The sequence below is a fragment of the Macaca fascicularis genome, chromosome 5 (assembly GCF_037993035.2).
Source record: "Macaca fascicularis isolate 582-1 chromosome 5, T2T-MFA8v1.1".
In the NCBI taxonomy this organism is placed as follows: Eukaryota; Metazoa; Chordata; class Mammalia; order Primates; family Cercopithecidae; genus Macaca; species Macaca fascicularis.
In genome coordinates, this window is record NC_088379.1 from 118,671,468 (window position 1) to 118,692,018 (window position 20,551).

The 20,551-nt window shown below is 37.3% G+C and overlaps 1 protein-coding gene across 50 annotated transcripts in view; it reads left to right on the top strand.

Annotated features, from left to right (window-relative positions):
- ANK2 (ankyrin 2) overlaps positions 1 to 20,551 on the top strand; it is a 571,823-nt gene that overhangs the window by 325,723 nt on the left and 225,549 nt on the right. For 10 of the 50 annotated variants that reach the window (XM_005555726.4, XM_074040336.1, XM_045393412.2 and 7 more), the window contains exon 1: positions 7,315 to 7,699. The exons of the other annotated variants lie outside the window; for them this stretch is intronic. In XM_005555726.4, coding sequence (XP_005555783.3) covers positions 7,565 to 7,699 — 135 coding nt within the window. In that variant the 5' untranslated portion in view covers positions 7,315 to 7,564. Of the gene's footprint in view, positions 1 to 7,314; positions 7,700 to 20,551 lie in introns of those variants that run through there. 50 annotated transcript variants of the gene reach the window in all.

Consider the following 20,551-nt stretch of genomic DNA (forward strand, 5'->3'; position numbering starts at 1 on the left):
CTAGTTGACTCCATGTTTTAACATAGTACAAGAAAATCAGTTATCCTCATAATAAATCCGGTTTAATTGGTAATTCTAAAATAAATACTCATATATGCGCTAGTTGAACCAGCATCAGATATTTAGTTTGAACTTAGGTTTGTTATTGACTGATGAATGCCTGGGTGCTGCCTGGAAGCGTATTTTCAATGTCTGTGTCTCCTGCTTAATTTCAAATGTCATATGTGTGTATTTTGTAGGGAAAGTAGGATTTTAAACTATTTTGAAACCAATAGATTTAAATATTTGAGTATAGGATTACACAGAACTGGACTCTGTGTTACAGTTGAAGAAATCTTTTGGTAATGACAAATGTATCAAAACATTTAAATCCATGGGTTGATGCCCAAAAAGTTTATGAAAGGTTGTTATTTCTCTAGAACCTCTAGGGTGAGTATACAAACTGAACATATAAATATATGTAGCTTAATGCCTGTGAACTTTCAAAGGAAAACACTGGCCAAATACTAATAGAAATAAGTAGTAGGAAAGGATGAATGAATATTTATTTGCTAGCCTTAGTCATGAATAGTTCATTGGGGCTTCATGGCAGCATTTGCTTAATAGTAAGACATTATTTGGGGGGGGGTTGATTATAAATTCTCATTAATACAATACTCCCGTTTTTCTTGTCTAGATGCTCAAGCAGTGTGTCTAACTACCGTGGCATGTGAGTCCTCTTTGATAGATAGGTCTGGACAACCATGCCATGCAACACATAGAACATAGCTGGACAGCCTTCTCCCCAACCTACCATGAACAGTCACACCTCTTCTAAGACTGTTGTTCTTCTGGGCACCAGACTTTGCCCATTAACTGATCAATTCTCATGCTATGCACCATTCATTTTAAAATCACCTTAACTGAGTACTTTTCAGATTATCTCGATCAGCTGGTTGCCAGATGGAAACTTACTAGAAGTGTTTATACACTGGCTTAGGCTTCAAAAAATAGCTATTATAGCCAGATTGTAATGAAGCCCCCGTCTTGCTTTTTCATTTTAATCACTTGACCGTCTCTTCAAAAAAGCTGTGGGGAAGCCCCTGCTTTAGTAGTTAACCAGTTTGGAGGGATTCTGTACACACATATTTGTCTTCAAAATAAGTCGGGGTTCACAATGGCTAAATTGTTTTATTCACGTTGCATTTCAAAATACAGTCCGATATGACAGAACATAGAATTAGTCAAGTGGCCCCTTAGGCTTGCTTTGGCCACCCTACACTTCCGTCCTCATAATCTCTTTAATGTCAGTCAGCAACATTTATTGAGTGCCCACTTTGTGCTGGGCATTGTGTGGAGTAGCCTTCAGAAAGCTACACGAGCTGTTAGCACTGTTTATTAAAGAATGTTGTCCTTCATGTACCAGAAGTCAAGAGGCAGCAGTCTGGAATGAAAATAATAGCTGGAAGGAATGTAAAATTAAATTGGTTAATTGATGTTTGTGGGCACATGAATAACTTGTTTGTGGGCACATGAATAACTTGGTGATATTCATTTTGATAAATCTGTGTAAAGCATAAACAGTAAAGTCATTTATATTGACCCCAATTAGAAAAGTTATGCCGCATGTCCATATAGGGAATTTAGTGTAGATCCATAAGTTACGCAACAGTTTTCCTGATTGATCAGCTATAAACAGGGCCAATTTGTAAAAATCATTATGTGTTTAACTTTTAGTCAAATAAATTGTATTGAATGTACCCAAACATGGAAGAAAATAGCATGCTGCCTTGCTTATTGCACGGAATGTTCCAATTTTCTTTCCACAGGTCAGTAATTCCCAAAGACAGGAGAACTTGTCCTTGGATTCACGTGACTATGTGGGCATCGAGAATTCTGCATGCAATAGGGATAACCTAACATTAATTTAATTAGATAAATGCATTTGAGTGAAACTCTCAGTCTTGAATTGTAGCTGCCATGGTCAAAAACGGGGAGAAGGACAGACAGTAATTGAAGCAGATTTCTAAATTCAGTGAAGGTATCATAAATCTTACATATTAATGATCATCTGAAAAATATAAAGTGTTGACTAAATAGCATGTTAGGATAGTTTTTTTGCACATGATAGTTTAGATTAAGAGAAACTCTACATGACCTTTTTAAATTTGTGTGATATTCTTGAATAACCCTTGGATCTTGGAGGAGAGAAAAAAATTTAATTCCATGACTCTGAGTGAAACATTCTGATTTGCCACTTTAAAGACTCATGGCAATTTTTTTTTCAGTCTTTTTAATATGATAGCACTAGCCCTTTAAGGACAAATTGATCAGCTGGGCCCAGTGGCTCACATCTGCAACCCCAGCACTTTTGGAGGCTGAGGCAGGTGGATCACTTGAGGTCAGGAGTTTGAGACCAGCCTGACCAACATGGTGAAACCCCGTCTCTACTAAAAACACAAAATTAGCCAGGCGTGCTGGTGCACGCCTGTAGTCCCTGCTACTTGGGAAGCTGAGGCAGGAGAATCACTTGAACCCAGAAGGCAGAGGTTGCAATGAGCCGAGATCATGCCATTGCACTCCAGCCTGGGCAACAAGAGCGAAACTCCATCTCAAAAACAAAAACAAAAACAGCATAAATCAATCAAAACATTTGAAGGAAAATAAAACTAGCTTGCACAGTTGATTTGCAAAGACTTGTCTTACAAAATCCTATAAAGCTGTCTTGCAAAGCCAGTTTGAGAGAGTAAGAATGTTTCCAGGTGACAGTTAGTTTACAGTTGTGACACGTAAAAGATGTGGCAGGGTTTAAGTGAGGCTAACGCTCAGTAAAGGTGGAATCAGAGTGAAATGGTCCTCACCTTGAAAAAGAGCTCCTGGATATCAACAAAGAGTCTGTCATATGCCACAGAGGTATTTTCATCCTCCTTGTGAGTCTGCCAGGGAAACGCTACTGAGCAAAGCCAGCCCAGAGAATGATAAACCATGTGATTGCTATCCTTTTCTTCCCCATGCAAATGGACTCAATAGGTGACCACCTTCAACTGTGGCCTTGCGTTAGGTGTGTGTTCAAATGTTACACATTCTGTGTCACAGAAGTGAAAAACTTCAGAGCTGAAAGGGATCCAACAACCGTCGAATCTGATTTTCTTTTTTCGAAAACAAGAAAACAGAAGCTCAGATTTGATAAAGGTTATAAAAGTCCACACAGACAAATTCATAGTGGAATCAAAACCTGGGATTAGTAAGTCCTAGCTAAGAGATCTTTTCAAAACTTCACTTCAGGAATTGTGATCTAACCCTTTAGGTTAAATTACGGAACTGAGACAGTTATTTCTTCTCCAAGGTGTTAGTTTCCTGATGGTTCTGTAATCATGACTTCTTATTTAAAAGGTGAAACTTAAAACTGCAGCGAATGATTTTTAGATTTGCTGTCATAGGGACTTCAGCAGTAACTTTCAGAAGATTAAAGCTGAGAAGCTAGCCTTTGTTCTCAGTCCTTAATCGCTTTTCTCTTATGATGGATTTGAAACACAGCAATACAGATGAAATAATAACAGTAAAAGTGCCTGAGAATTTAAGAAGATATTGCAAATATGTCACGTCATGGAGGCTTTGAATTTCACTTTCTAAGTCATGTATTAAATTCGAGTATCCTGCTCTAAGTGTGGTCAAACATGCAAATATTTGCTTTCTGAGTAATTTGCCCTAATGACTTTGAAGCATTTTTGAAAAACAGTGGTGACATTGTTCTGCCCTGGCAGAAAGCATATTCCTTGTCAGATGTCCACAGAGATCCCGACTGTCTACTGGCAGATTATTAAAGGATGCTGCTGCATTGTATTTGCTAAGCTTTCCTTCAGTTTGACAAAATGTTATGTATATAGGTTGTCACATCACCCAAGCTTCTGTGCCAAACCTGTCTGGCAGTCACTCTGAGTTAACCACTGGAAGATAGAACTAGAGATGTTTTAACTTCTGAAGTAAGGTCCTCTTCTGCAGACTCCTTACGCTTTTATTTTTTGTTAGAAAGTATCCAATCATCGGCAAAGTTTGAAGTGATCGCACATAGGAAGCTGCTCATTGGAAATTCTGTTTTCACAACTACGATGTTTTCCAGGTTCCAGGTTGATAATTTAAATCTGTTCAGCCAGAAAATAGGAAATTTCAGCCATCACAGTAGCCCAGGTGTTTGTATTTGTCTTTCCTTGGCCCGTCCCTGTTTGGTCACTAAGTTTTAGCAGTGGGGTTCAGGGATTACTCCATGGCATATTTGGGGCAGTGTTAATCATAGGAGTATGGATATTATATTCATCAAGCAGAAAGTTTCTTTATTGGAGAAAGCATGAGATGATTTCCCCCGAGATGTAGAAAAAGAAAGAGGGGTAGAAGAAAACAAATAACTAGTCATTTAGGGAAAGTGTCTTCCAATAGTTGTCAGCATGTTACTTGGTTCGTTCATAGTCTCTGTGGTTTTTTCCTTCTTAACAAAGCACTGTAACTTGTTTTCTAGGAAGATTTACCCCAAATGGTGTTAACCTTTTTTTTAAAGGCCAAAAGTGAGGTTTATTGAAATTCTGGAAAAGAAATTAAATATTTGTCATACTTAAATATGTTTAAAATTATTAAATCTGTTCCTGTTAATCTGAAAAAAAAAAAAAAAAAAGAAGAAGTTTAGGTCAGTGTAGTCCAGTTAAATATTGACATTATGAATTGCGCCCCTATCTGTGGCTGCCTTTTATTCATTTACCTCACAAACATTTAATACTAGGGTGCATATTTAGGTATGTGAGGACATCGGTCAGAGAAAACAGGCATATCTTGTAAAGAGCGAGAGCTGATAGTAGTCGCAACCTTATTCAAAAAGATATTAACACAAATTAAGGGACTAACAACAAAGGTGTAATGAAACCTTGCAGAAGAAAGGAAAGCTTTAAGATGAGCTTTGAAGGAGACAGTGAACATGGACTGGTGGAGAGGGGGAAGGCATGCTTGGAGGAAGAAGTAAAATTAAAGGCGTGGTGGTGGAATGGGTAATGTATTAATGAGACAGAAAGATGCCAGGAAACAATTCGAGCTGTTAAAGCACAGCAAAATTATTCATCTAGCACTAGGGGCATCTCCCAAATCTGCTGTGGTTAAATATTCCTTTACCATGTGTAAGCACGAGTTTCAGACCTCAGCTCCAGAATGAAGTGAGGAGACCAGAGGTAATTTTTAGGATTTACAACCAGTGTTTTAAGTGGACATAATTCTATTTTGAAGATTCTATTGAATGTTTTAAAATAGTACACTAATTCCAAAAGTGGGTGTGGGGGAGTGCATCTCTTTCAATAGCTGGAAAAATCTTGGTTGGCATTCTTTGTTGTGGGTTTATATTCTGAATAAAATAGTTCATATATATTCAAGAAGAAGCACCTATTATAAGACTTTGTCTACCGCAGACCTTCTCCAGGTTCTAAGAACCTTATGGAAGGAGACAAAAAAGTTAAAAACCACATCTTTGTAAAATAATTTATAAATACAGCATTAAACATTATAGCCTACTTAATTTCTACAGTACATGGTTCAAATATGTGGAAAATTTGATGAGAAACTACCATATTATGATGAATCATTAGTCTATATAAAATTATTCAGGCAACATGAAAGGCTTTGCTTGCTGTATCCCGGCCAACAGTCTAACCTTGTTACTGATTTTGAAGCATCATCTTTGTGAATACTTTCACTTAAAACTTTAACATTTAAAAGGTTTAGATTATGCTCCTTTAACATGAATGGCGAAATGTGCCCCCTTCTATTGTTGTCATAATATTGTTGGTTCAGTCAGTAATTTTTAAAACATGATTTTAAGAGATGCCTTCACCTATAGCTGGGAAGTTAAAGTAATTTCACTGAATACTGGCGATGCCTCAGAAACTGGATTGTAAGGATAGGAACTTTATAATAAGCAAGATACTTAAGGCTCATAAACTCTGGAATGAAGAGTTATTCAAAACCAGATTGACAAAAAAAGCAGCGTGGGGCCCTGTGGAAAGCAACAATACAAAAATGTCCTTCTCAGATTTGAGTGTTTAGGGATTTGTGAACTCAAATCTGAGAAAGGTATTTCAGGAATGTTATTTTAAATTTTTTTTTTTTTAATGGCAAATGGTTTTTAGCTTTTAAAAGAAAATGACACATTGGAAAGGAAAATTCTAGTCTATCAAATGTAATATGGTTAGTTTCTAAATATCTTCCACATCCTGTTTTCCCCAAATAATTGCTTCCAATTCAATACTTTTTTTAGACATTTAATATTTAATTTATAGCATGTGGATGCATAATACAAAATCTAAGTCTGGACCCTGCATTGAGTAGTTTAAAATGATTTGCAAAACAAGCTGTATATACATGCAGATAACACATGAGGAAGGATAGGACTAATATTCAAATAATTATGTATAATAATATTTATATTAATATATGTTGTATGGTTTTATAAACTGTATACTAGCTAAAGTATATAATATATAAAATTTTATATATAAATATATAGTTTTAAATATACATATGTAGTTTTAGAGGAAACCCTAATGGAGGAATAAAGCTTAATCCATATTAGTCCATCACAAAGCTTTGATTTTGATCATAATTAGCTTCATACAGCATATCTAGTGTATATTTGCTATGCTCATCTCGGTGGGAAACAATTTCTTTCAAAAATCTGTAATATGATTTCAAAGATTGGATGGTGTTGAAAGCCATCTTGATTATTGTTTGTAAAGCTGGGGAAAACATTTTCAAAATACTAAAAATTAAAACGAATTATAAATGAATCAACATGTTTGCTCTGGTGTGGCACAATCATGAATAATGACAAACTACACAATTATAAAAACCAAAGTTTCTATACCGGTGTCAGGTGAGCCATTTGATGGATATGTTTCCAATGAATATTACATGTTAAAAGAATGCTAAAAGGATGGCTAATTGTTTTCTGTGACAATAATGAGAAAGATAGTGTACATAAGCCAAGTAGTTTCCACTTGGTTGAAGCAATTACAAAAATAATTTTTATCTGTTCTGCTGATAAAGCAGATTCGTTGAAATATTTAGTATTGCGTGAATAAGAGACAGAGAAGAGGGAAATAAAAAGATTCAAAAGCATTCATTGAGCAATGCAAAAATTCTCATATATAGAGACATTTTACCCAGCAGGAACTTAAGTCCATGTGTGAGGCAGGCTGCTTGCATGGTGAAAAACAAAACAACACCGCCCCCTCCCCTGCTCTCTGTCTGGCTCACCCCCCTCACTCCATTGACATGCATAGCTGGCCTGGTAGGTGTAAAAATAGACTGGCAGCGCCTGCACTGGAAATGGTCACTGAATGCAGCCTGCAGTTGCCGGGGGTTTTGAGTTCTCTCTGACACCAGCAAGCCAGCCAGCAGATGGGGAGAACTGGTGAGGGGCGTGTAAGGGAACTGAGCAGAGGAGCCAAGGATCATCTTGATGAATTGCCCACATTAGTGTACCCCTGGGAGCCCTGGACAGAGTGCAGAGGGCAAGGACGGGCCCACTGACAGCAGTAACTGTAGAGCTGAGATGGGGAATGCAGCCCTCTGCTCTTCTTGCCATGCGGATAAGAGCATAAGAGCACAAGGAAACATGCAGGAATTGGATAAAACCCCAGACTACTATGGCTGTAACAGTGAGGACGTCAAAGAACCTGGGGTGTGGGTAAGTTTTAGGCCACAAAGGAGGAGGAAGGGAGGATGGTGGCATAAGAATCAACAGTAGACCTCATTGGTCAAACCTCTAAACTTCCTGGAAGGAAGTTGACAGAATAAAGCCAATGTGATCAAACCACCTGACTACCTCTGATCAAGTGGCATGCTGTTGCTTCCTCTTCATGTTATGCAATGCCACATGTTTGTTTTTTCTCAGTTGTCTTTAACTCTGAGCTGACATTTGGGAATGAGCAATGTCGCTGTCTCTTTAATTTGGAATTTTGTCCAAAGGTGGACATATGTATTATTATAGAGTGACTTTCAGCAATATTGCAGAGATTCACTCACGTTCAGTCTGTCAAATTCTTTCGCCTATTTATTCATGTGTAGTTCGTTTCTCACTAAGTCACGGAGCATTTTTTTTAAGCATACGCTCACTTAGTATCACAGCTCCAACCTAAAAAGGTATTTACCTCTAATATTTGGCTAACTTCAGTGAAGAGGTCCTTAAATGCTTTTCTTGTTATGATAATAATAGTTTGTAAAAAGGCTTAAACGTTAAGCAATTAAATAAGTTGACTTTCAGATTTTAATAATTCATAGGCATGAAGTGTTCCTTAAAATGGGTACAAAGGCTTATTGTGATTATTTATTTATTTATTTTTTGGCCAGGAATCTCTGAAATATTTGGATTTTCATATTTGCTGGAGAATAAAGTTTATCTTTGATCTTTCAGTTCCAGGAATTTGACCTTATTGCAAGTTATTTACTTGCATGAAAATAAATAGCTGGTTGCATGGTTTGGCTGAAACTATGAAACTAAGATATGTAGGATTTCTGAGTAAGAGAAGCAGAGGCGTTTGTACTTGTTATGTACTTGCCTGTTATTTCCAGGAGTGAGAACAGAGTCTGAGGCATAGGAGATGGTGCTCTGCTCTCTTTGGCTTTTACTCTGACCTGGAACAATGTCATTATTTCTTAGCACTGAAACTCTGTCAGACCATAGTGAAACTAAAACCAAAACTAAGAATTTATCAACAAAAACAACATGAAGAGCAAATATTTGCAGTTGGCAGTGAACAGAAAGCCCTGTCGTGAAAAAAAGAACAGTAGTTCTGGCATGGAAGTCACCGTAGTCAAAAACGAAGTAATAGAAAGGTGGGGAGGGAGGCAGTCCCGGGGAAGGGAGATCACCAGCCGTTAACAACCGCATAGGCGAGGTTTGTAACCAAGAACAGTAACGTTTCTCCTGGATTATGGTTTCCACTACCCACATCCACCCAGCAGAGCCTCTCCGGATTTCTCAGAGCAGTCACTTCTAATGCAGCTTTCTGACCTGAGAGGACAAAAAGTAACATTACTATTAGTTCAGGGCCACAAAAATGAGTGTATTTTTAAAAATATACAATCTCATTTCTCTGAATTAATTAACATAACCTGTTAGTCATTGAATAAAATCTTCTGCTAAAGGTTTTATAGACTGGAGCTTATCATGATTGGCGTGACATTGGAAAGGTGTGGTAGAGGTGGAAGTGGACCTGTTTTCTACTTTCAGAAGTGATATTCTGGCCAGAATTTTTCCACTTTGGCCATGGAGAAAAAAAAAAGTTAATGTTTAACTTAATACCAAGCATGACTTAAGCAAAACATGTGGTTCTAGATAGTTTAAGTTGGACTTTATGTCTTCCAAATGAGAACGTAAGACTCACAAACGTATGTCAGGGTTTTCCTCTGAAATGTGGTTGCCTTTTACGTAAATCCTCAAAGGACCACAGATCTGCTCTTATCACAATTGTCTTGGCAGCTCCAAAAAAGAGGAAGCATGCAGGACAGGAGAGAGTTAAGAACAAAATTCAGCTGTTTTTAAATTTTTATTTAGTCCTGGTAATGCTTCTAAATTTTTAATCACAGAGGGGAAAACTGCATCATCTCATTATTTTTCCATGTTCATGTATGCAGATGACTGGTGGGTGTATTCCAAGTTCACTTGTGAAAGAAGCAGCTCTTGGAGATGCCTTACAGACTCTGCCCTGGATCCTAGGGTGGCTCTGACCACGAGTCAGCAAGGCCTTGTAGGGTCCAAGTAGGCTCCAGAGAGAAGGATTCTTGACCATGTTTTGATAAAGTGCAATTGAGAACAGCATAAAAAATATATCTTTGTTTTATGGTCTTCTTTTGGCTTGTATTTTTGTGATGACATCATTTATAAATTTGCATATTGGTCTAAGTATACTCTGTATTTTTCTTACATTGAGATCATGTATTTCTATTGTGGTTTCTTTAGCATAACAAATTAATTTGCTTTGTCCCAAGAGCAAAACCATAAATGTGATGCTTTAATATAGACATTTTTTAGGTTACCTATCCTAGCTGATTTTCAAATTATCACATCCTTCTCTTTTTACCAGTTTACTCTCAGAAATTCTTATTTTATTGGTTCATTTGTTTTTAACAATTTTTCCCAATTGTGGTAGAGAATTTCAGGTTTTTCATATGAGCTTTTTCATTATTCTATAAATGTTCTTATTGCCTTAGACCATGAACATGAATTCTGGTCTTATTTTGAAAACAATTCAATACTTTTCTGCTAGCTGACTCAAAAGATAGTAAGTCAATCAGCAAATGTTCACTGAGCTAGGTACAGTTTTGAATGCTGGCCATTTAACGATGACAAGACAGAGTTGCTGTGATATTGGGAGACAGACTTTCAGCATATATATGGGGGGATGAGGAAGCATGGTGCTTAACTGAGAGGGGAGTGTACTCGGCACATGTTTAAGGCACAGAAGGATGGTTAGCATGACAGAAATGTAGTGATCAAAGAAGAGGATGGATGGCAACGAGGTATGACAGGCAAGCATGGGCCTACCTTGGCAAAAGTTTGATTTCTTTCTAAACATAATTGAGCCTTGGAAAAGGATTTGGAATTTCATTAGAAGCACAGTGGGAAGCCTCTGGAGAGCTCTAGACCAGGAAATGGTAGGACTTCATTTATGCTTTGAGAAAAATCTCTCTCCCTTTCTCCCCATCTCTTCCTCCCTCCATTTCCCCCTCCCTTTCCTTGGTGAAGGATGAGTTGTGAAGGCAGCAAGAGAAAAAGAAGGGAGACCAGTTTAACTGGTTTCAAGGTTTGCAGCCCTGAGGTGAATAAGGGTGGAGGATTGGATTAGGATGTTAACAATGGAGGTGAGATTGTAATCAGATTCAGGATGTATTTTTGTTTTTATTGAAGGATTTTGGGGAGATTATAAAAAAATAGAGGGGTGTGTGTGAAAGAGAATGAGTGAGATGATTCCTTATCTATGAAGCATATCAGTATGTCAAAAGAGTTAAACTTTCCTTCAGTTTTGAACTCTAAAAGAATATAAATTCGTTTAAATGGTATAGTATTATCTTCTGTAACAGTTTTATAAAAGATAAGGAAATTTTGTTAATGTGGTTACTTTTGATATTAACCCTAATAAGAGCCAAAAGTATAATGGAAATTACTCTGGTAAAGCATTTCAAAAAATGCAAAATGATGTAGAGATGGTTATGCAATTTTTAGATGATTTATTTAAAGATAAAGGCCTGGCATGGTGGGTCGCATCTGTAATGCCATCACTTTGGGAGGCCGAGGCAGGCAGATCACTGGAGCCCAGGAGTTCAAAATAAGCCTGGGCATTGTGGCAAGACCCTGTTTCTACAAAAAATACAAAAATAAGCTGGGTGTGGTGGTGCACACCTGCAGTCCCAGCTATTCAGGAGGCTAAGGTGGGAGGATCACCCAAGCCTGGGGAGGTAGAGGCTGCAATGAATTTTGATCATGCCACTGCACTCCAGCTTGGGTGACAGGGAGACCCTGTCTCAAAAAAAAAAAAAAAAAAAAAAAAAAAGAAAGATTGAAAGAAGAGAAGACATAGCTTTCATTCTCTAGGAACTTACAATCTAGTTTTAGAAACAGGGCTTACCCACATGTAATCAATCAACTATAAAAGGTAGTAAAGAATTCAGTGGCTACATGAGTGATGAAATGAGCCATTATAGGATGGCCAAGAGGGAGGGGATCAGTGCAGGCCTCAGTGCTCTGGGAACACCTCGTGGACAGAGCTAATATTTAGCTGATATGGTGCAGATCAGCTGTTCCAGTTGTTTACAGCTTGAATTGCTTTCACACAGGCTAATTAAGCAGCTGTTACTATGAACCCACCAAGCTGCCCCTTCTGAGGCTAGCAGGACCCCATCGTCAGGATTTCCCAGCCTACTCCCATCCTCTAAAGAAGCAAACAAAAGAATAATGCCTGAACTCGCAAGGGGTTTCCAGAACCACCCCCATCTAGTGCTGTGGCCAGTGTCCATTGGGAGTGGTTGGTGCCTGAGCTGAACTGGTTGTTAAATATTTTTAATATCCATCCTGCCAGTGGAGAAGGTGGAGCCTGAAGCAGATCTTGGAAGCAAAATACAATCTGGGTTCCTGTTGGGAAGAAAGTACACTTGTGCCTTCAGTAAGCATGTATTGAGCCAGGCACAAGCCTACCAAGATGAGTAGGACATGCAACCTTGGCTTGAAGGAGTGTAATCCAGGGATGGCCAAAGCAGGACTTTGAATATTGTGTTCCCATGTCCTGAGAAAGCACAGGGGATTATAGAGTACTTCAGGATGACAACTCAGCCTCAGAGGGTCCCAGAAAAGTTAAGTCCTGAAGCATTACGGTAAGTTTGCATACTCAGTATTGGACTCATTAGAAAGACTGGGAAGAAGTGGCTATAATATCATTTCTATTGGACATTTGTGGAACCCCCAACACTTGGATGAGGCACATAGGCTAAGATTGTCAAGAGATTCATAAGTCAAGATTTAGAATTTGAACTATATACTAGTGAAAGGCCATTGACCAAAGGCTGTTTTAGGAGAATCAATTAGGTTGTAGTCTGCATATCATAAGCTCTGTTTTCTTTGAAGTGCCTACCAGCTAATAGGTACTCAGTAAATATTTGTGGAAAAAGATGAATGAATTAATGACTAGGAAATCACCCAAAGTAGCAAATCTATTTATGGGCATTTTCCCACTGCAGGTGACATGCCCCCAGATGAAACCAGAGGCTGCCAACATTGAAAAGGTGATGGAAGCACAAAAACACTTCTAAAAACTGTAAAGACGTTGGTAACTAAGAAGTTTTAATTATAACCTTCTGCTCAAAAAAGGAATGTACCCTTACTGCAATTACACACATTACTGGTTGTCATAGTTATTTTGTGTAGCTACAGAAGAATACCTGAAGCTGGGTAATTTATAAAGAAAAGAGGTTTATTTGGATCACAGTTCTGCAAGCTGTTCAAGAAGCATGGCACCAGCACCTGCTTCTGGTGAGGGCTTCAGGAAGCTTCCGCTCATGGAGGAAAGGGTAGGAGAGCTGGTGTGTACAGAAACCAAGGGGAGGTGCCAGGCTCTTGTTAATGACCAGCCATCAGGGGAACTCTTACAAGAACTAATACGGCAAAAACTCACTCCTTATCACCAGGATGGCACTAAGCTGTTAATGAGGGTCCACCCCCATCATCTAAACACCTTTTATTAGGCTCTGCCTCCAATACTGGGGATCAAATTTCAACTTGAGGTTTGCAGAGTCAAATATTCAAACCATAGCATTGGTATAAAATATATGTATAAAACACATTTACTGTAGAAAGTAGTAGATATTTTCTTGAATTGTTATTCTCTATATCAAGTTGTACATAAAATGCAATGGTTACATTTTAAAGAAATTTGGTGAATGTAGGCTGGGCTCCATGGCTCACACTTGTAATACCAGCACTTTGGGAGGCTGAGGCGGGAAGATCACTTAAGCCCAGGAGTTTAAGACGCCCTGGGAAACATGGCAAAACCCCACCTCTACCAAAAAAAAAAAAAAAAAAAAAAGTTACTGGGTGTGCTGGCACATGTCTGTAATTCCAGCTACTAGGGGGCTGAGGTGGGAGGATCACTTGAGCCTAGGAGGTGGGGTTGCAGTGAGCCAAGATTACACCACTGCACTCCAGCCTGGGTGACAGAGCGAGACTCTGTCTTAAAAAAAAAAAAAAATAAGAAGGAAAGAAAGATTACATTATAATGTTAAGCATTATCTATTTATTATGTTTTTTTACAATGAGGTATATCCAAACCAAGTATTTTTATTTACTTGAACTATGTAATAACTATATGAACTATGTAGAAGTAATATGAACTATGTAGAATAACTTTTAAATAATATCTCTTCTGCTGTATTTAATAAGATTAGTTCCACTGTCCCTATAGTAGCTTTTTCAAGGTCACCTGTGTGATGATGGAGCTGGGAATACTCTGGGGAGAGAGTCCTCTTTTCAGCTGTATTTTGCTTCCTTCCCACACAGACATCTGCTGTGCCTCTTACTCACTTTTAGTTGCTGTTTTGGATTTTATGCCCCTTTAGTCAAAACTTATTATGCCACAAGAAAGATTGACTTGTTTCCTGCATTCTTTATTTTTATTTAAGAGCTTCGTTCTGAAATCTTGAGCATTTTATATCACATTTGATTGTCAAAATTTTAGGTGTTTGATTTTTCAAAGCTGACCTTGATATCATATTTGTGTGGGCTTATGTCACTATGGTAAAACTTTTTTGTGCCTTTCTTTAATACTTGCTTATAAGAAGTAAAAATATGCTGGGCACAGTGGCTCATATGTGTAATTCCAGCACTTTGGGAGGCTGAGGCAGGAGGATCATTTGTGCCCAGGAGTTTGAGACCAACCTGGGCAACACAGGGAGACTCTGTCTCTATAATTTTTTTTTTAAGTTTGGTGGTTTGCACCTGTGGACCCAGCTATTTGGGAGGCTGAGCTGGGAGGAACTCTTCAGGCCAGGAGACTGAGGGTACAGTGAGCCCTGTTTGCACCACTGCACTCCAGCCTAGGTGACAGGGCAAGATGCTGTCTCAAAAAAAAAGTAGTAAAAATATTACAGTGATTGTCAGAAGTATAATCATTTCAATGGTGGCTTTGAGCTAATAAATTGTTTCTTAAAGCTATGTGAAAGCCAGCTGTGTAATAGTAGAGATTATAAATTGAAACTGTGTTTTTGATGAGTTTAAGTATTGCTGACATACAGTTTATTTTAATTTCATTCTTTTTTTTTTTTCTGTATTCTTTACCATCCTCATTCATCAATGAGTTCCAGAAGGGGGCTTTGAAGTAAATCATAGGTTCTATTTGACACTGTAGCAATTTCCATATTCTAGTACAGCAACTCCATTAAATAAACACATTGTGTACTTAAATTGGATCTCTCACAAGTCACAAATTTTGAGCTAGAGCTGAAGTATCTTTATATTTGCTACTTTTGTGTCATACCTTTCTAGATTATTGGCTTTCTGAAGGATATTAGAAAGCATCTTCTAAGATACCTAGTAAAACAGAAGTGCATAGAAAAATTTGTGAAAATCTTTCCTTTTTGAAAACCGCTGGTTGTTAAATAAGAACTTTTCCCCAGAGTTACAAAAGAAAAAGAGTATTTTTCAGGAATAAAAGACAATGAACAATTTTATATTGGTAAGGTATACGTTTCACAGATTTGTCTATACCATCTATAATAGACAATCATTTCTTTTAAAAAATGGCTTATGATATTGAGCTTCTTATGCATTCTTACAGCATACATTTTGACAGACTAGATGATTAATGATGACATAGGCTAACGTGTATTTGGGATTGTGTAATAAATACACAGTATGAAAGGTCTAGCTAATCCTTTATGTCAGCACCTCCCAAAGTGTATTCTGTGAACTACCACATCAGAAGAATCACCTGGTGTGTTTTTAAATGATGTAGATCGCTGAGCTTTACTCCAGACCTCCTGAGTTAAAATCTCAGCGGTGAGAGCCAAGAATATTTATTTAACAAGATTAAGCATAATCTCTAAGTAACCCTTAAGTGCACTTAAGTGTGATAACCACTGCTTTGTGTTGTAAGAGGCTAAGTTTACTGAAGAGTCGGGGCTGCATATGTAACATCAGCACATAAGAGCATAAAAGTAAAAGAAACTTCACATTTTATTAAGCTTCTTCTTATCCAGGTTAATTCAATGTATTACCAAAATTCTAATTAGTGGCAATTACAGTAGCTGAGACCACATGGGACATGTGGGAATGGAGGATGCTCTGCCAGCAAATGGGCCCTTCTGCATTTCTTATGCATCACCTTAAAAGTAAGAAAATGTCTGTGCTGTATCACAATGGAGTTTTAAACCATAGCACTTAGAACAAATTTAAGTTTCACTTCCAAAAACTAATAATTACTGTGTACCTATATAGAGTCCTTTTATTCATTGTTTAACCTTGTCAATTTTCACTGGAAATCCAAGGACTAAGGTACTATATGACAATGTTATGAAAATGTGTCCCCAAATTTTTTAAAAGTCAGAATTTCATTCCACTGTTGAGCAGTCAGCTTGAACAGCAAGATTGTTCTGAATGATCCGATCCTCCCTCTGCCGCTCGGGCTCAAGCGATTCTTATGCCTCAGCCTCCCAAGCAGCTGGGACTACAGGTGTGCACCACCACACCTGGCTAATTTTTTGTATATTTAGTAGAGACAGGGTTTCACCATGTTGCCCTAGAACTCCTGAGCTCAAATGATCTGCCTTCCTTGGCCTCCCAAAGTTCTGGGATTACAGGCTTGAGCCACAACGCCCAACTTTAATGTAAAAAATTCTTGAAGAAAACACATCAAAATATGCAGTGTTAAGTTTGATCAAGGGGATTATGGTTGCTGACCATAATTTCGTTTTCTTTTATAGTCATTTTCAAATGTCATATATATATATATAATATATATATTTAAAATGTATGCGTGTTGTGTACACATTTTCATAGTAGAACATTATATATGATGATCATACATAATGAAATCATCATATATAAAAATATATGTGTGTGTGACACACAAACAGATTTGTCTACTTCCATTATATAAAGGCTAGGGAAGGCTGTATTTTACATATATATCCTTTTTAAGAGAAGGGAGATTGTAAGAGCAAAAAAGGCATGAAAGGACATAGACATTTTGTAGTTTTATACAACTACTTTTATGAAATAAGTATTTCTATGTTTCTTTAGGTTTTATGACAAGTTTTTTTTTTTAAATAATCCATACTTTAATAGCTCTTCAATCAATTTGGGGGAGAAAACTTATTATGGGTACATTTCTACTAAGTTTTTACTGTGAAAAGATTAAATGTTATAATTTCTTAAAGGTGCAAGCAACATTTAAACATCAGGTGTGGTGATTAATTAAGAACAGCTGAGAGAGGTTTCATCTCTCTTGGAAGGGGTCCAGATGTAAATCCCACTCAGGGAGATATGTCAATATGAGGTAGTAACAGTCTACATGCTGTTATAGAAACAGAGGGACAAATGTTGTCTTTGAAGTCTACCATTGCTGTGAAGCTTAAAAAATTTTTTTTCTTTTCATGTTCATCATGATAATTTTGATAGAGATAGTGCTGTAGATTCACTTACTGAGTATAATATTGATACAATTTTGAAATAATATAACCATACCCTTAAAAGTCACAGCTGTTGGGTTAGCAACATTAAAGAAAAGAAATCTTGGTATTCCACAGGTGGCAATGCCACATGGTTCAAACTTTGGCCCCTGCCCCTAACTAAAAAAGGGAATTGAGCATCAAGGGAGATCAGAACATTAGCGTTGAGCCAGGAATGTGGCTGCAGTAGCTTCATCCCAGGGCAGGAAGCAGCAGCCACTCCTATAAGTCAGCCAACAGTGGAAAGGTGTTTAGCACTGTTGGGGGGAACTTGGGGAAGTAGGAATGAATGGTGGTAATGAATGGTGTCTCTGTGGTAAGATTTACCAGTTACCAATTTCAGGTTTCCCACTTCTTACCCCAAAATACTCAGATGAATGATTTAACCTTATAAGGCCTCAGTTTTCTCGTTTGGGAGGCTTAAGAAGATTAAATAAGATTATAAATGTGCTTGGAATATTAGTAAAGTTAGCTATTAATATTGTGGTAAAAGGCATGAGAACAAAAAAAAAAAGGAGCAAGGTCTCATTCATTCCCTCAACGAGCTGACAGTCTAGTTGAATAGCCAGAGGGTATACACACAAAAGCAAATTGCATATTGTAGAGTCTCTTGAGTAGATGGATGACTTAAAAGAAAAAGCAAGTTTAGATGGCACGTAGAATCCTAATTTGATGTTAATGTCAGTCCATGTTGTGTAAGAAAAAATCTAAACATTTCAATGAGGAATCACTGAAACTGCATAAATACACATGAATCATGTAAAAATGAAGAATTGCGTTGCTTGCTCAATGCACCTTTTACCAAGTGTTTATCTTAAGACAAGGTATAGTGAAAACCAGTATAAACCCAATCAAAGCTCATGTAATTAATTCTCTTACTTCAAACCATAATCAGAAGAAATGGCTTTTGGTCAGACCAAATCTTGGTAATGACTACATTATTAGTACAAAATTAGTAGTTATATCTATGAAAAAGATACTATCAGTGGAGGAAACTCAATTACTAATATATCTTACGATTATCACATGTGAAAAAAATAAACCAAATAAAAGTGGAGCATCTCCAGCTGAAGAGAAGTCTATCTTGTAGGAATGCCACAGGATTTTAAGGGAGACCCAAATTCTCACCGCGCTGCACATTACATGCTGGGCTCCCATTCTGAAGGTTGCCAGTGAGAAATGGCACAATCTAAACACCTTTTATTTGAAATTCTTAACATCTCATAGTTTCACAATGTTGCCCTTTAATTACTGAGACAATGGTAGCCTGCTACCTTGTTCTTAGTCAAGGTTAGAGATGAAATATCTATGGTGTTAAACTGGAATTTCAACTAAGTTAAATTTGCTTAATGAACAAGGTCTTTCTGGCTTTGCCAGAAAAAAGTTCTGTTATCTTTTCATATATCCCAAAATAATCTAACTCTTCTTTAAGTGATTTTTGAAGTTTACTTTTTGAGTAATTAAAGCTAGCATAATCTGTATTTATATTAACTGTTGTTAGCTTTACATAAAAAAAAAGATAAGGTAATGTACTCCCCAAGGTTCTGTTATAATAATCATCATTATTGACTGATCTATTTTAGGCACTGAATTAGGTTTTGGGTATTCTAAAAATTATAAGGCATGGTTTCTACCTTCAAGTGAAGTGAAATTTTGTTCTGGAAATGGGATATATGACTTCCTTTCTCTTTCTTTTTCCTTACACACACACACACACACACACACACACACACACACACACACACACACACTAGTTTATATTATATTACAGGTAGATATTTGTATAGAAATGTATATGTAAAATGAAATATATAGATTCCCTATGACTGAAGAGAGATACATTTTGTATACACAGTAATTAGAAAGAAAACAGCCTCTCTCCTTTGTATCTTGGCCAGAATAATTTTGACATACCAATGATCTCTTTCATTTAGAAGGTTAATTAATCTTACTGTAATTGCAGGGGATATTGAAATATATGACCGCATGTTTTACATTAAAAAATACTGAGTAGTCAGTAATTCCCCTTTCATGGATAATTTATACATAATTAAAGCTTATATACTGCTTCATATAAAATCTTTTTCCTCACAGAGAAGAGTAAAATTATAGTTTCTTATTTCTTTATTTTTTTTCCTTTTGTTGAGATGGAGTCTCGCTCTGTCACCCAAGCTGGAGTGCAGTGGCGCGATCTTGGCTCACTGTAACCTTTGCCTCCTGGGTTCAAGTGATTCTCTTCAGAATTCTCTTCAGTGATTCTGCTTCAGCCTACTGAGTAGCTGGGATTATAGGCACCCACCACCACACCCAGCTAATTTATATATGTATGTATTTTTTGTAGTAGAGATGGGGTTTCACCATGTTGGCCAGGCTGGTCTCGAACTCCTGACCTCAGGTCATCTGCCTACTTTGGCCTGCCAAAGTGCTGGAATTACAGACATGAGCCACTGCACTTGGCCTATAGTTTATTTCTAAAAAAAAAAAACTAGTGTTCCTATATAGTTAGTATCAGCAAGAATCTAGTTTCTTTTTGTATTTAATTTATTTAGTAATGTCATAATTGTCATTTATCTGTTAGCCTAATTAAAGTTAGAGAATGTCGAGCTGCAGAGCCTGTCTAGTCAAGTATATTACTAAATTCATTAGTTATCCATGACTTCAGCTATATAATAGTAATGATACAGACACACTTTACTCATTAACCCTTAGAAAGAGTTAAGCATTTTGATTTTATTGGGGATATTTGATAGAACTATAAAAGAAACTTAAAAAAATGAATAAATAGAGACAGGGTCTCACTATGTTGTCCAGGCTGGTCTCGAACTCCTGGAGCCCAAGGGATCCTCTTGCTTCAGCCTCTCAAAGTGCTAGGATTACAGGCATGAGTCACCACATCCAGAGGGTAAAGGAAACTTTGATAAAAAATTTTAATCTTAGGCAATGAGTTTCAGGTGAATTAATAAGAGCAGATATAAATTTTGCTAATCAAGGTTTGAAACCAAGTGTTAAAGTTTAGTAAGTCTGCAAAAAATTTACTTGATCCCACAAATTTTCACTAGTTTAATTCATATCGATCAATGCTGCTTGACATTCCTATTGGCCAGTTTCACCCTGTTGAACATCTTCCCTTATATTGTTTCATTTCCACAAATACTTCTCCATCTATTCTGTGTCAGGTACTGTGCTGGACAGTGGAAATAAAGGTGAATAAGTAATGGACTATTTCTACCTTGGAGGGCCAGGCCAATTGGGGATATAGACATGTAAACAGAGAAATCTGGGACCCCACTTGAGCCATGCACAACATCTAGCACAGTGCTATGCT